General features: G+C 40.9%; 1 protein-coding gene across 3 annotated transcripts in view; it reads left to right on the top strand.

Annotated features, from left to right (window-relative positions):
- The window catches only part of LOC146808737 (cell adhesion molecule CEACAM7-like), a 372,135-nt gene extending 357,723 nt beyond the window's left edge, over positions 1 to 14,412 (top strand). For all 3 annotated transcript variants that reach the window (XM_085615550.1, XM_085615552.1, XM_085615551.1), the window contains exon 9: positions 14,006 to 14,412. In XM_085615550.1, coding sequence (XP_085471676.1) covers positions 14,006 to 14,012 — 7 coding nt within the window. In that variant the 3' untranslated portion in view covers positions 14,013 to 14,412. The remainder of the gene's footprint in view (positions 1 to 14,005) is intronic.
- The last annotated feature ends 3,417 nt before the right edge of the window (positions 14,413 to 17,829 follow it).

Genomic DNA, 17,829 nt, shown 5'->3' with positions numbered 1-17,829 from the left:
GTGCTGCTGGTGTGAGGGGGGTATGTGTGTGGATTCCTACTGGTGTTTGTCAGTCATGGGGTGTATCAATGGTCCCTGTGTGTGGTGCTGCTGGTGTACCCCTGTGAAGTATTTGTATATATGTGTGGCTGTTCACAGCTTGACTTCAGGACCTTCCTTTCATCCTTGTGCCTCTACATAGTTTGCCTTGCTGTCTCTCTGTGTTGTTGCACTGCGATGTCTGTGGTTTGTCCTCACTGCCTGTACCAGCCATGTATGATTTGATGGTGTGAGGGTGTTGGTCTCTGTTCCTTGTCTTGCATGTGATGTGCACATGCATGCTTGCTGTGTGTCTCCTTGACCTTCCATTTGTGTGCATCCCACTTTGGTTTTCCTATTTGTTGTGCTCCATTGCTGTTGGCATGTGGGGTGTGTATGTGTGTGTGTGTCAGTCTGTGGAATGTATGTATGACTAAGCAGGCTGTGTGTCCATTTGGATGTTTGTTCCTTGTATGTGTTCATTTGGTGCTTGTCCTCATTTTTGTTTCCCTGAGTGTGGTGTTGTGGTGGTGTGTGTGTTTCCCTGGCCCTGTGCTACTGTGCTGTGTGTTGTGTGTTCCTGTGCAGCCACTCCTGCAGTGTCTGTCTGCATGATGTTTCTGGTCTGAGGAGAACGAATTAACATAATTTACTATGAATGTACTTTATTTTTATATTTTAGCATCTGTCATCTCTGGGGCAACTATGGCACCTTTCATTGCCAAAGAGAAGAAGTTTGTGGCTCGAAATAAGGCAGTCTCACCGTGAACAATTACATTTTATTGTATTTATTCATATTTTTACAGATTTATATAGCTCAAACTAGACACAAAGGTATTGGACTGCCTTACATGGGCACTAGTTACATTATACAAGACCATATTCACTTTTTAGGTCTCGCCTAGCGTTGCAGTGCAAATGCGCTGCCATCGCTTTGCGAGGCATGCGGTATATACTGTAGTGTGGGAGCTCCGCCCACTCTCTTCCCATTGGCTTCTGCCTTAAATGCTGCCTTCCGATTGGTTTGAGGCTTGTTAATTCCTCCTCATTCATCATTTGTATCCTTACATGGCTATTGGCCCCTTTACTCCTAACACTATTTTCTTCCCTGTCTCCCCACCCCACCGCCCCCTCCCTCAGTCTGTGACTTCTCACCCTCCCTGCCCCCCACCCCCACTCCCGTTTGTGTTTTCTTACCTGCCGGCACTTCCGTTTTCATCTTTATTATTGCCACCTTGAAATATGCGATTTCAAGATGTGTGCTGTACGAAAATGTCGCGTGTTTAATGAACATCATTTTAATGTTACTCTAAACATAATAAGACTCTAGGCAACATTCGGGGTATGCATGGCAACTGACGCCTCTTAGTTCACAAATGGCATTGTTGTCAGGCGGGAAGAGCGGTAATGTTTTAACTCATGCTTAAAACAAGCACTTTTAATAACTTCCTCTCAATTCAGTGCTATAATCTTGTGTACTGAGGTGACGCGTTAAAGAAATTCACTTTTTTTAATTCTGAAGAGACATTATCGCTCATTTACATCATGTTTGCTGCATGATTAACATGCCGATCATTTTCACGGCTCTCCCACTGGCTCGTATACGCTTGGCTCGTCTCTGGCTGGCTCTACCTGTTAATTAATATATTGGCTCGCGCACCTCTAACAAAGAGAGATGAATGGATACATTACAGTGAGCCTGGTAGATGGTAGAGAAATAGACTGGTGCAAAAAAACAGACAAAGTCAGTCTCCATTGCCTCACGTCAGAATCATCACTTTCAATAACCTGCAAATCTGCCTGCAACACCTGCATGCCCCACCTCATCCCCCTTACCTAGTCTTACCAGAAGCAGCAGATTCTGAGCTGTGCCCTGCTGGTGCCTTCACACTCAGGATAAATGAATACATTTTCTTGTGTGCTCTCTTGTGTGCTTTAGTCGCCCCTCCGTGATCACTGTCTGGTAGATGAAGCTCTTTGTTAATAAACACATTCAGAGAGGTGGTTGTGTACAAACAAACAACAGCCACAGTACCGTACATTTTGAACGTGAAGTTAAATACCTGCTCATCGAGTACCTCATTGGCTGATCATTCCATGGCACTACCAAAATTACATTTGGACACATTTGCTCGACTGTAAAACACTCTATTCTATGTGTCATTTAACAACTCGGGGCTTTGGGGTTAGGTAACCTACTTTGGATGCTGTGTAAAAGAGTAAATACAAAAATTAATGCAATGAAACTAAGCAACCAGTACTGTCTAAAACACTGTGAAAACTGACACGCATTCTTGCATTTTGTTTAGTTAATGTCGATTTTCTCAAAGATGCGAGTAAAGTACTCTTAATATCTTAATGAAATCTGCACACTTTTAACTAATAGCACCTGGCGACCTTTGACAACTAGGCAATGAATACATTTTCATGTACCCCATAGCCCCCCTGCCCCTCGCCCCCTTGGCAAACTTCATTGCCTCCCAGTGTTTGTTTTGGCGATAACCAAGACGCAGGAGAGTAAGTCAAATAGTCTAGAAAATGAAAGAGAAGTCGGGATTTGGATTCACATGCTCCAATCCCGATTGGGTTGGTTAGTCTGAAAGCATTACTTTTATTTATGAGTTTCGCATTAGTAAAGCACCACGGTGTGCATGTGTGGCGACACTTCACCCATGAGGTACGTGGCAAGCAATTGTTGACACAATCCACACTTTGCGTCTTTTTCAATATATTTATTACGAAGTGCAGGACCTTTCCAAGGGATCACGCTACATACATTCACTCCAAAAATAAAATGTGTAGGTAAAAAACATTGCCATTTACAATGTCAATAGCTCTAACTCACAAATGCGAGACCTATGTGCATTGCAAATGCATGTTATTTTAGGCACAGGGCGAGTAAGTGATCTACGGTGATTCACAGAATGTTGAGATGACTTCGGGACCTGAACTGCAGAACGTCACGGAATTAATGAAAACAATAGTGTATGAGTGAACTAGGGGGGTGAGGTTTGTACATAAAGTCTGAAGGACAACAATATCCCGCCTTGAACACATACAGCTGATAAACAATTACAAGAGTAGGGATAAAGCAAGCAGAATTGCTACCATTGAGCAATAGTCAGAAGAGGCCCAAACATCCGAATTAAATGAAATTCTAAATGTTTTAGGGCCTTATGTAGGTGGGCTGGCATTTACCACTTCATAAATACCGAATCATACCGATTCGGTATTTATGAAGTGGTAAATGCAATGTAGGTAATGAGTCGGTAAATATTACCGAACCGGAAAAATTAGGTAATTACCGAATCGGTATTTACCGATTTGGTAATGAGGCATACCTTCCCATTGATGGGAAGGTATGCCTCATTACCGAATCGGTAAATACCAATTCGGTAATGGGGGAGCACATGCAAGGGTGGCAGGGTGTCACATTGACACCCTGTTGCACCACTGATTCGGCCATGTGTGCACATGTGGCGCACATACATGCCCTAAGGGCATGTATGTCTGCCACATTGCACACTTAAACGTGCACAAAAATGCTTTTTTTCACCTATTCGTCATTTACCACCAACCTTTAGTTGGTGGTAAATAACGAATTCCCACACCCACCACACACTCCCCCTACATCTCATTTCATGATTCGGTATTTACCGAATCGGTAAATTTACCGAATCGGTAATATTACCGATTCGGTAATTTTCCCGATTCGGTAAATACCGAATCATGAAATTCTCCCCCTACATCTCAAAAGCCAAAATACCGGTCGGTAACGGTATAATTACCGAAAATCGGCCGTTACCGACCGGTATTTGGCTTCCTACATGAGGCCCTTAGTGAGGTATCGCAGGAAGTCTTAGATTTGTCTTGACAGATCGCAACACACGTTTTGTCACTTCCCATCATTATATTTCACGCCTTGCAGAACCTTTCACATGGAACGTAAACTCCAGCATGTCAGCTGCTCATTGCTCAGCTCCTCCAGCAGAGTCCAGAGCTTGACAATATAGGAAGGCACAGCTGCTGTCTGTGAGGTGTCGTCGACCCCCAGATAGCCCTCCATGGTCTCGGTGTGACTCTGATTCCTCGTCCCCAACTCGTGTACTGCATCACACGCTCACTCCAGCAGGACAGGCCAGTGACAACAATAAATAAAATTCGTTGATGGAGACACACTCGCCTCACTCCCCACAATGTGGCTGCGCATGCAGACCCATTCCCACGGGATGAGATGACTGCATTCGACTCCGCCATCTTGGAATAGTCATGCATATACCGGGTAGTCCGAAAAAATAAACTAAATGGAATGCAATTGGAATGTTAACATTTTTGTGGTTATGTTGATCACCAAAAAAATATATTATAGTTGTAAGAATATATTTCCATTTAGATTTTCATTTACAGTTTAAAGTGCCACATTATAAATTACCTCCGTCATGCTAGTGAAATTTGATAATTAGAATGAAAATGACTCCATTTCCGCTGCACTACATTGCACCACCCTTCCCCAGCCACAGCCAATGATGGATGGAGGATAAGCATCAGCTCAACATTGGTAATTTTGGGAAATAACGTAATCTCTGCGTGCCTATCCAAAAATTAATGTGTCCATCTGTAACGTAACTGGTGCTCTTTTACAGCAGTCCAATACCTTTGGTTCGCACTATTTAAAATTACAAAAAAAAACACCGCCTTACCTGCAATAGCCAGATGGGAGGACAGAAGAGAGGCCATCACACGCTGTAATGTGTGATGGCAAACTAAAATGTTCTCATAGTGAAATCGCCGGAAAGCGAACTAAACACATAAAAGAGAGACTTTGACACAAATGGACCAATAAGAAGCCAGCATTTCTGAATGCCACAGCTAACAGCCAATGGCAATGGGTGGGTTTGCCAAAGCCCCACAGAGAGATAAAATAGGTCATCGCTAATGCTCGACCTAAAATCTTGGGGCCCGATTCACAGAACTAACTTAAGACAAAATCCTAAACTTACTACCATTTTGGTATTCACAGAAGTGCACTTACTCATTTTGGTATTCACAGAAGGCACTTACTCATCAATGAGTAAGTGCCTTCTGTGAATACCAAAATGAGTAAGTGCCTTCTGTGAATACCAAAATGAGTAAATGGTAGTAAGTTTAGGAGTTTATCTTAAGTTAGTTTTGTGAATCGGGCTCTTGGTGAGCATTAATCCAATAAATTACATTGTACAAAAATTCTATAATAGCATGATTCGTTGGAGGATAAAATAGGATTGCAAAACTCTTTAAAGGAAGATTGAAATGGAAGCCCAAAGACGTGAAGCAGATATAAATGGCTTTAAGAGAAAAAGAAGAAAAAGTGCAAACTAAGCAGTAAAGATGCAGACAAAAGTGTACCCTGCTTGCAGAGCTATGCCAGTTGAGAAAGTACTTTTGGGCTGACACAATGGGGTTGGCTCCCAAGTAGCAGTGGGAAGCCGATAGCACGGGATGTTCTACTGCTGCATGCCATGAGATATACTGCTGTCAGACAGAACATGGCTTAAAGAGTTCATGCTTACACTGGGGCTGAATGCGAAGCTGCCCTCACCTTCTGTAGTTACAGCCTGGACATGCACAGATGTAATCAACCAGTTATCGTGGAGAGTCGCCCCTTTGGTGGCTCTTTAATGCACTGATGAGTGAGGCTGATATATTTTCCAAATGTCTACAGTTCCATAGGCTCCATGAGGTTGAATACCAGGGTTGTGGCCTCATTGCATGGTCTTATCCATACGCCAGGAAGAGTGGTTTTAGTAGTGTACAGCACAAGTACAGGAGTGCCGAACAGCAACATGACAGGTGGTTAAGATACATACTTGTAGGCACAAAGGCTGCAGTTGGGAGTTTTAATGAGCAACTGCCTCTTTGAGTTTACTTCTCTAGATTGTAGACTCATTAGCCTAGCAAACGTTATTTGTTTCAGGCTTGCTTTCCAAAGGGCGCAACTGAGATAAGGGTGAGGTCTAAGGCAGTCTGATTGAGCATTAGCGTAGGATTGCCCCACTGTTTACTAGGCCTGGGCTAAAATTTCGGTCCGTTCGCGGAAATTGCGATAATTTGACATTTTCGCATTCTGCATAAAGCGCGAAAATGTCAAAATTTCCACATTCCGCAGCTTGCCGATAATTTGATTCTTGCTCGCGCTGTAAAATAATACATTCTCGCGCGCGCGCATTCGCCTTACCTGAATCCGTGCGTTCGCCGACAAGTTTTCTTGATCCGGTCGCGTTCTCCATGAGATGTTGTATTGTTTTCAGCCATTTGCGCTGTCTCGCGACAGTTCGCGCCCGCAGTGACGTCATGCGTCGCGCGATCACGTCTTTCTTCTCGCGATCATGCACCGCGAGACAACTGAAAACAAGATGGCCGCGCCCGCGAGCGACTACATGGGTAAGTTGGAGAGCCGCAACCATGCAGAAAATCTCGCGAACATGCTGGAAAAAAACTTCCTCATCTTCGCGATATTTCCGTATGTTTGCGATAATTTTGAACATTTTTGCGATAATTTGCGAAAGTGGATTTCGCAAATTCCGCCCACCCCTACTGTTTACAATAGGCTGGATTTACTGAGTTTATCCATGACACTTGCCTTGGACAGTGTTTCATTTGTTTTTTCAATGTTGCTTTAAGGACAGCACATTAGAGCAGGAGACAGTCCAATGCCGACTGGTCGGTTTTAAGTATGGAAATAGATCTATGGAGATATATCAACCATGGGTTCCCTTCTTGGTCAAAGATGTTCCGAAGAACGGTTTCATAGTATTAGGTGGGGCCTTTTTGTTCCTATAGCAATAATTTAAGAAGGACGCCATGCTTGCCCATGTTTGGCCCTGTGGGCCAACTTCTAGCCTGTTAAAGCATTTCTGGCGATATGTAGGACATCAATAGACCATTTTGTATGCATTGAGCTAATACTTATCCTTGAAGTTAACTAAATGGCCCAGATATGCTTTGTGGCCGTACCTGATCATTGGTCGAACGGTTGCTGCTATTACCCGTCTCATTGGAACAGTGGAGGGGGTTCCAAAACTATGTTCACTGACAAAATATCGAAACTCAAAATATCATGATACAAGAATATAGTGTCAAAAATATCGAGCACAAAAATATAGTTTTCCTATATATATATATATATTATGGTAAGTTCAAACATATCAAAAAAATATTGTTTTACACTGCGATCGAAAAATATATACAAAAATAGTTTTTTAAGATATACAGTTGAAAATAGTAAACATTAAATATATTAACATGTAATATAATGTAAATTAAAAATCTTTAAATAACAGAAAACATATATATAAATATATATGTATTTAAACACACACACACACATATGTATGTTTATGTACACATATATATTTTAAATTTATTATTACAATAATAATTTTAATTTATATTATGATTTACTAATTATTTTAATTTTAACAATATAACATGCATATTTAGAAATATAACAAATGTATATATAATAAATTAAACACCATGACAAATCAACTGGAAAATAAATAAAAAACATACTAATTTAATTACACATTAAAAATAAACAACATAAAAAATATATTTGACTAAAAATATATTATATATTACAAATATTACTAATTTAAATAAGTTTTTTTTAAATGTTCAGAACCATTATAATAATATAATTTTAAACAAAACTATACATTTCTAGGATTATTACATATACTATTCCCACTTCAGTCTCTGCAACAGTAGGGAAAGCTTTGGACTCGGGAGCAGTACAATTCACTATTCCCACTCTTGTGCCACAGTAAGGAAAGCATTGGACTCAAGAAGGGTAAAATTCACTATTCCCAGTTAATAATCAAATATCATTTAATTACCTTCCCACCCTATAACCCTGAAAACCCAAAAACCTGCTCCTAAAATACAAATAAAAAAATATAAGAATTACACAAATTACATTATAATAACTATTACTTAATTAACTTCCCACCCTATACCCCTACAAACCCAACAACCCACACCTAAAATATAACTTAACAAATTATAATACATCATTTGCATAGTTAATTAACAATGAATAAATATTGTATCAATAATTATACATTAATCAATTGTTACTTGTATCCCTACAAACCCAACACACCACACCTAAATTATAACTTTAAAAAATATTATTGACACAATTTACATATTTAATAAGCTAATAAATAATTAATATATATATATAAATTAATTATACTTAATTAACTTCCCACCCTGTACCCCTACAAACCCTACAAACCCCTCAAACCCCACAACTTGCTACAACACTATAAATTATTATTTTCTAATGAAATTAAAAATAGAAATAGCTTAAAATTACAAACTATATTTAAAAACATTATTAACAATTACACAAACAATATAAATCACATAGAATTTAAATATTATTTAAACACGTAAATGTTTTTACCTTAAAAAATCTATATTTTTGTCAACAATATTCTTGCACACAATATTTCTGTATCACCAAATTAAAAATTCAGGGCAGATTTACAAGTCCCTTGCAACACTTTTGTGCTGCCATTGTGTCACATTTGTGACACAGTGGCGGTGTAAACAATGCGGCCAATTTACAGTGTGACGCATCTAGGGAGATGCGTCACATTGTAAAGCACTGCGCCACATTATACCTGTGTCAGGTATAAAGTATGCAGGATGTGTGTTCCCATGCAGGAAAGCCTTGTGAAAGTGATGCAGTGAAATCTACAAGACCTCACTGCCCGCTTCTACGATGCCATTGCGTCAAAACCTTACGAAGCAGGCGTAAGGAGTGACGCAGTACAATAACTACAGGCCTCAACATGCATTGCTGGAGTTGCGTTGTGTTTGCAACACGACTCCAGCAATGCGTGACTTTTGGGCCACCAGATGCGTCAGAATTTCTGACGCATTTGTCAATCCTTGCGCCATGGTGCGCCATATTGCCAATACCGGGAATTCATGGTGGCGCAAGGGTATCGCAGGCTGGCTCAGGGAAACTGACGCATCTTTACAGATGCGTCAGTTTCTTGTAAATGTTCCCCTCAATATTTTTTCAACTTGATGATTTTAGCTCAATATTTTGTCCAAATTAGCTGAGACATTGTTTAGTTTACACATTCCTATTGTAATTACCTCTGCCTTTGTTGCAGTGTGTGTAAGATGCTTTTTGGCTCCTCTTTTGGTTGAAACCCAAACATCTAGGAAGTTGTAGCTATCAGCTTTTTTGATTTTTAGTGAGCCCATGCCCCAGATAAAATTGTAAATTTTGATTGAATTACCATTAGCCACGATTTTGTTATCCGGACTTTACATGTGCATGGCATTAAGTGCCCTCTGTAGGCCAACTCTTGAGTTGTCCAGAGGGATATTGTCATCATCATATTGAAGTAATGGGACCGTAGTACTTCCGATTTTCTGAGAGATAAAATTCCCATGTTTTAAAGCTGCACCCATCTCTGCAGTGTAACGGTTAAATAGCCACGGTTCTAACATGCCGCCTTGTATAAGGCTGTTGTCTGGCTGGATTTTCCTGCTAACCACTGTTAGCTTGACCCAAACCCAAGTAGAGGTGTATAGGAATATGATGGCCTAGAGCAGGTTGTTAGGTATGCCCCAATCTCTAATCTTTCTCCATAGCCTATTCTTGCCAACCAGGTCGAAAGCTGATGCATTACCCAAAAAGCTGGAGTTGTTTCTTAAGTGGATTAGGAAAGAAAGGGGCACTGCATTATCCAGTGTGGAGGAGTTAGCTCGGAATCCCGTTAGACTAGGTGGTATTATATAGTTTGCTTCGGCCAAGCGTTCCAGGTCTTTCAGTAAGACAGAGGCGTAGGCCTTGGCTTCGCTATCCAGGAGAGTGATGAGGCAATAATTATGTAGATTGCTCCTGCCATCCTTCAGCCCCTCCAGCTCTGCAGGACTTGCTTGGTAACAAAACAGGATTGATAGGGAGAGGTTAAGATGGCAGACCAGAGGTCTGGATCTCCCTTGAAGACCTTGGCGCTCTGGCCTTCTTCAGGGTTTTGGAAACAATCTTTTTTGTGATCACCTCCCCTGAGTCTTGTACCTCCAGGCAGGTATTGGATGCCTCTGATTCAGTGCCAGGAGAAGTTGTTGACACATATAGAGTTTGTACATGCAGAGTCCACTGCTGTTCTGTGATGACATTGGTTCTGGCTGTTTGGGGGGCTAGTTTTATTCTTGAGGTATCGCCTTAGCTAGCTTGCCCCTGTTTACCCATCAATGTATGTACTTGCATCGATTCAATTTACAACTGCTCCCGTTTTGCTTCCCATACCATCTGCTTATGCTGTTTATTTAGGATGCGCAACTGACAGTTTAGCTCATCTCTTTTTGTTTTTACATTTTCTTTTTGACAGGCTTTTTGGAGTCTGCAAATCTTCAGTTTACTGGCAGTTATATGTGTTTTTTTTTATTTTCTGTGAGATGGCGGCAGATGATCTGTAAGAAGGGAGATAGGGGGATTATGTCCAAAGATTTAGGACCTGATTAGGACTTTGGTGGTCCTACAGCGGACGGTGCATCGCGCCATCTGCTGTGGGACCACCAAAGCCGCGTTGTGACGGCGCAGCAGTTTGGGAGTTAAATCCTGGTCTGGCGTGCGGTCCTGTGGCAGTTTGACGGCAGCGGTCAGCTAGGCTCCTAGAAGAGCCTATCAAGCAGACCGCCACAGTCAGAGCGCCGACTGCATCTCCCTGCACGGTGTGGCATACATGACACACATTGCAAGAAGGGGGGTTGCACATCCAGGGGGGCACTATATGTTCCCCCCACATGTACCCCCAGGCCCAAATCTGGCAGGGGTCCCTGTTAGGGGCCCGCTTTGTTGCCATTCCACCACTGTTCTCTTGGTGGGTTCACCGCAATGAAAAGAGCTGTAAAATGGCAACTCAGAATATGCTCAGCGGTGCCAACTGCAGCACCGCCAGAATTTTCCTGTTGGTGAAAGACTGCCGTTCTAGCTGGATCTTTGATTCAAGTTATGCTGGTGGTCTCGCAACGGTCCTGACAGCCGCAGTCATAATACTGCGGGCGGTCCCGCAGTGTGGTTGTCGTCGGACCGCCACCATGGTTAGGGCGGGCTTATGCATCGCTGTACTCATAATAGGGGCCTTGGTGTATTTCATTAAGGTTTAGAGTTGCCGCCAGTTCAGTTGACCACATTTTATCCTTCAAATTAAGTTCCTGCTTTCTTCACCCGTTGAGTCAGCAACTGACCTAAGGTTCTACAAACCTTTTGGAGCTAACCTTTAAAGATGTGACAAGAGGGAAGTGATCACAGTCGAAACGGGTCAGGATATCAAAGTTCTCCAGGGCCTCTAAGATGTTTGATGTGCTGAACAGTTAATCCAAAACGTTGATTCCCTTGAATGACTTCTGGAAATTGGCGCCAATGGGGTACTTTCCATAAAATGCTGAATCGATTTTATGTCATGATTGTTAAAAAGAGTGATCATCAGATTCCTTCCTGATTTGATTGATCAGCTCCCAAGTGGCGCAGATTGAAATCGCCACATACAATGACTTCCAGGATTGTATTTCCGCAGAGCACAGATTCAAAGTCACAAAATTGGAGCAGCCGATTTATGCGATTTGCGCCAAAACCATCGAAATATACATTCATCAGCAAGGTCCTTAGGGCTGGGCATTTATGTGCACAACTTCCACAATTGCTAACTTGAACTTTTTGTCTTGGCTTTCAGGGAAGTTTAATATTCAAATGCAAGCCCAAAGATGCATAGATTGAGAGGCCACCTGAGGGTCTCCAACCTATATTTTAACTTGTGGTGACTTGGTACAGTCCTTAGACTCCTGGGATTGTGATGGGACATACTGCCCATGTTTCCTGAAAGCAGAGGTCTGCCGTCTGAATGAGCGGCTGGAGATTCAAGTAGCTTTGATAACTTCACCACGTTTCATTTCAGGCTTATGTCTGGTTACCTCTTGAGGTTTACCTGGTGCAGGTCACTGTATGAACTAGGAATGATATTTGGTATTGCTCAAAAGTGTAGCTGACAGCCAGATCCTATCATTTCTATGCTTAGCTCTGTCAGTGGTCTCTGGGGCTATTCTCCTTGTTGAACCTTTTAATTGGAATAGAAGCATGATATTAGCTGCTTATTGTAGGACAGGTTGAGTTGGGAGTTTCTGGCCCCTTTCAGAATGCTGTAAGAGTGTGCATCTGAGCCTAACTGTTCTCCTGAGGTCCTCAATAGGTGAGGATATTTGGGAGCTGCTGGTATTGTGAGTTCTATCCCCCACTCCTCAAAAGTCTGCTTACTGGTCAGGATTTGTTCTGCTAATGATCAAGATTTGAGCGTTAGTCTTATCGATTCTCTGCCGCTCTGGTGACCAAGGTTTTAAATTTGACTTCATAGCATGTTTTCCAAGCTTGCATTAGGTAAATTTGGGAAATTTTAGGCAGCCTCAGAAAATTTGGTCTATTTAAGAGGTCTTGGGGACCCTCAGACTGGTAATGCGGGTTCAAAGTCAGTATAGTTGGTACTTGTTCATCTCTGGCCTCCATTTGAGTGCTGTTACTGTTGTCATCATTAATAACGTGGTTGCGCCGTGATTTACCTAGTGTGGGTCAGTTGAGGCTGACACTGGAGTTGGCTGGAGGAGGTCCCTTAATATTTTGTATGACTACTGGAGTCGGTGACTCAGTTCCGGGTCCCCACCAGGTTTGGACTTTTATTAGGTGAGAGGCACTAAGCTGGGTTTGTGGCACAGGTAAAGAACGTGTCTGCGTTTCGGAGCCTAGCTCATGGTGGGCTTTTGCAGATGATCGTCGCCCTGAACTGGATTTGCAGCACTAAAGGGACTTCTGGTGCACCTCAGGCAGCATACAAAGTTTTTCCATTACTGGGAGGCAAGAACAGATATTTAACCCTTCCTAAGTGATCTGGTAAGTTGTTCACCTAGGTCCAGCGAGTCCAATTTGCACTCCAACTTAGTTATAGACGTTGCCAGGGCAGTGCTTAGTTTGAGCCGGTGGTTTCCGGTGCTTGGCACCGGCACCTATTTGTCAACACCGACTCTTATGACAGCTGCCACATGGGACACTGTTTGTATAATTTAGAGATGAGCAGAACAACAGCTGTTTATTAATTCAATGTACATTAAATCAAACTAATTGCTGCCACCCAAGCCATTCTTATTGCTTGGCGTGCCTCAAATAGTCTGAATTGTCAGACTTGTAGCAGTGTGATGGTTCGAAGCTGTGCAGGCACTGTGATTGGCAGTGCTGGAATGGCCAATGGGTAGTGCAAGCTGTAGTACCATCCCAACATGGGCCTTTGGACTTACTTTTTTACAAATTAAGCACTGTCCAGGGTATTGATCATATCTAGTTGAATCTCCATTTTGTTTGATTGCCAAGTCAAGGAATTTATCGTTGTGGAGGTATGCTTGAGGTGACTCTCCGAGAGCTCAAAAAATTGCAGAGCACTCAAGCTCTGTGCTACCGTAAGCAGGAAAAGGATGATTTACACACGGTCCCTGACACTCCAAAGGACCGATACAGATGTGAATGACATTGGCACCAAAGCTAATGGCTGAAGGAGGCCGACCCCTTGAACAGTCTATGTCTGCTAATTACAAACATGTTAGGTATGTCAATGCCACTTCAGGCAACCAACCCTTGCTAGGAATTGTTATGATTGTGATGATGGTTATGAGTATGATTGTTATTATTATTATTATTATTATTATTATTATTATTATTCTTAGTAGTAGTAGTAGTAGTAGAAGTACCAGTAGTAGGAGGAGGAGGAGTAGTAGTTGTAGTATTTATGAGACCGGTAAAGCTGCATTTTACGCCAGAACTAAAAACGAAAGACGGTATAGACCACAGTTTCCATCCTCGGGAGTCTTACCCGAGATTGAGGAAGACAAGATTTCTGCATGAAAATGTTCATCTCTAATTGTTTCCTCGTTTCAGGCCCTGATGCTTTGGCTGAGAGGACTCTGTGCGCTGGAGAAGAAACGTTAATGCTTTTAAGAACCAGAAGATCACCTCTTACATCAATGTACAGAAAGACAAAGCTTATAATTGAAAATGTTTTGGTAGCAATGTGTTCAGCTTTAAAATATTTTGTTTTGTAAGTGCAGCAAATGTGACCTCTTATATTTAGAGTGAATTTAGTTGATTTCTGTGACATGTGACAATAATTAATTATGTTACATAAACAATTAGATTTTGTGATTAAACCTCAAGTTTATTATCTTTTACTATTAAGACTGGAAATAATATGTTTAGTTCATGTAACAAATCTATTCTAATATGTAAAAATACAAACAAACATAATTCTTGGTATATTGAAATAAAATTGCAACAATTTTAACAAATGATGATTTATCCTTTAAAGAAATCAGGGCAGAACATAAAGGAGAAGATGACATAATGGAGACGTAAGCATTGAAAGAAGCAGGAGAAAATAGAGACAGTATTTTAACCCCTTCGCTGCGGCGGAAATTCCGCCGCAGCGCTGGGGGGTGCGGGGGGGCAGCGCGGTGGCCCGGTGCTCATGACGGAGCCACGCCGTCATGAGCCACGGTTGGGCTGTGCTCATGATGGAGTGGTTCTGTCATGACTCCGCCCACAGCGCTAATCACCCGCACAGGTGGGGAATTAGCGCCGCGTGGGCGGCGCGGCATCCAACGGCCGCAGTATGACGGAACCACTCCGTCATGAGCACACGGCAACCGTGGCTCATGACGGCGTGGTTCCGTCATGAGCACGGAAGGAGTTAAAGGACATTTGCTAGCAGTTAAATCAACATGAAAACAAAGTGTCTGATCAACTAAATGAAAACATAGAACCATACACTCTCAGTTTGCTTTTACTTCCAGCAAAAACCCGACCAGCGCGATTTCACCCTCACTCGAATGAAAAATTCAGAAAATTCAGAAAATCCCTCCAGATGCGCTTCCAGAAGAAACTTCAAAAATCCTCACTTTTTCACACTTCAAGATTCCCTATGCAAATACCTACAAGACCATTGCTCAGTATTGCATCAACAGCAGAAAACACACATAGGGGGAGATTTACTAAAAAGTCACGCAACGCAGCACAGCCCCCCACGAGGCTGCATTTCTTGACAGGGAGCGAGCCGTAGGTGATTACAGCTGCCGTGTGCCATGCACACACCTTAGCGCCTCAGGAAAAGGAAGGAGAAATTAAAGCATTACTCCTTCATTGCGCCTAATTGAAGAAAAGGGCGCAGTTTTCTCATGCTAAACCCAATCTACTGTTTTTAGTAAATTTTGTTTAGCAAGAGAAACATTGGGTGGTTGCATGGGAACACCCATGCACTACCCTTGGTACGCCACCATGGTGCAAAAATAATTCGAAGCAGCTCAATGCGATGCTTTGCATTACTCTTAGGTTATTTCCAGGGTGCTGGAAAGTAAATGACCAAAGAAAATTTCGTTGTTTTGCCTCACTTTTGTGACGCAAACACGGTGCAGAAGCTTAGTAAATGTCCCGCTTAGTGTATGCCACACTACTACCGCTCTTTGTATTGTGTATGCCACACTAAGACTGCCCTTAGGCTTTAGCCCGGGATCTTAGGTCAACGACAGACCTGTTACTTCCATTAAGGTCAACGACGGACACAACATAGAACATAAAACTGTAAATTTATAGTCAGTCAATGTCTCTTAATTCTGTGTTTTCTTTATCTAGTATATTTAGTCAATTTACCCATCCGATAACGCTATCAAAAAACTGATCCAGCAGAATCTGTGCTAAATTTTGATAATTTTGTAGTTTTTTCACAAAATTATCCAATGTATCATGAACACATATCATTCACAATACCTAAGAGTTTGGACCCATATAAACTCTACAACCACTTACAGTTCATGAGGTCCTCCAATTGATCTTTGTAAGAGCTAATAGGGACTCGGATAATTAGAGACAGAGAGCATTTCCTTCATGAGGGCCTGTAATGAAGAAATCTCTGTCTAATAACAATAGTCAAACTGTATTATGCCAATATTTACTTCAAATAAAGAAAGCAAAACTCAGTGGGCCCGATTCACAAAAGTAATCTGAGACAAAATCCTAACTTTAGGATTTTTCTGAGACAAAGCCCTAACTTTACTACTCCTAAATGCCCTTTGTGAATACCGAAAGTCGTAAAGTTAGGATTTTATCTTAGATTACTTTTGTGAATTGGGCCCACAATATTTATCAAGGTACTTTTTTCTAAACTTCAGGATGAATGGTCTATGCACAAAAACACATTAGAATTCTAAATACTTTGGTTATTTCATATTCATTCAGGTATAATCACAATAAAATTAAAGTGCAAAGCAAATATACATCAGTGCAATTGAAAATCAGGAAAGTTCAGTTCAGGGAGATCAGAGTTCGACCAACAGCATGTCACGCCCAAGGTTTGCAGGAAAAATAGCTAGCAGTTGTTCTTTTCCCACGGGGTAATTATACCTCAAAATGTTCATAACTCCAGCCCCCAAATCTAACTTCTTCCCAGTTTTCCATGATTCTATTTGTTTGAGACCCATGGTGTGATTGTGGAATGATCATTCTCCAGTCCAAAGTCATCTGGAACTTTAACATAATACTTTTATTCTTTGTCCATAGTTTCTCCAAGGATATAATATCTAGTCACCTCGGAAAAAGGAAGCATACTTGTAGTCTTTCATATCCACACACTCTCTTCCGAGTTAGTTTGCAACAGAGTTAACAAAATTATTCATAGAAAGAGTACTCTAACCGTAGGAAGAAAATCCAAACAAAACAATTAGATGAGCATTTTTAGAAATAATGAAGGACAAAAAAACAATATTCTGAGACCTACATTCAGAACACAATACACTAGTAGGGTTTGAGACCTCCATGGAAAATGACTAAATCATATTTTTAAAACACATTAATAAGAAAATAGAAATAAAGAAATAAAGCTGCATGAAAAACTTCAGTTTCATTAAACATATAGACAGTATTTTTCTTTCATTTCATTAAAAATATATGTGTAAGCATTTTTTTTCTTTAATTTGCATGTTAGAGAAAATATAATCAGAAATAATTTTTCTTAAACATTTCTCATAATTATACTTTACTAAGTTACAGTTTTCATTAACACCTTTACACTATAATCATAATACGCTAAATTTAGTAAGTTTATCTCTCATGTCTTAAATGACTTTATTTCACCAGTCTGCAACCCTTCTGCATACTTTTACAATGCACTTTTAAATCTTTCCTGTTTTATGTCACTCCTGCATGCATTTACGATGCAGTCTTAAGCTCTCATGTGTTTTCACAAGATCGCACTGTTAGTTTGATTCATTAAATGAATATTAGTTCACCCTTGATGAGCAGATCTTTTCAAGCAAAATCATTCTCAAATAATTTTGCTCCATTTGTTGATTATCTTTTACCTTTAAAACTGGAAATAATATGTTTAGTTTGTGTAACAAATCTATTCTAATATGTAAAAATACAAACAAACATAATTATTGGTATATTGAAATAAAATTTCAACTATTTTAATAAATGATGATTTATCCTTTAAAGAAGTCAGGGCAGTACATCAAGGAGAAGATAAAATAATGGAGACATAAGCATTATAACAAGCGGGAGAAAATAGAGACAGTATTATAGAAGACATTAGCTAGCAGTTAAATTATACAGAGTACAACTAGATTAGTTTGTTTACAGGGCAGCATCTTTCTATGTCCAATTGTACCCACGCTTCCAATTCGAGTAAATGACATCAGCCTCCTCATCTCTTC

The sequence above is a fragment of the Triturus cristatus genome, chromosome 7, assembly GCF_964204655.1.
Source record: "Triturus cristatus chromosome 7, aTriCri1.1, whole genome shotgun sequence".
NCBI lineage: Eukaryota > Metazoa > Chordata > Amphibia > Caudata > Salamandridae > Triturus > Triturus cristatus.
Note: the sequence above shows the minus strand (reverse complement) of the source record. Positions and strands in the feature narration are given on the sequence as shown.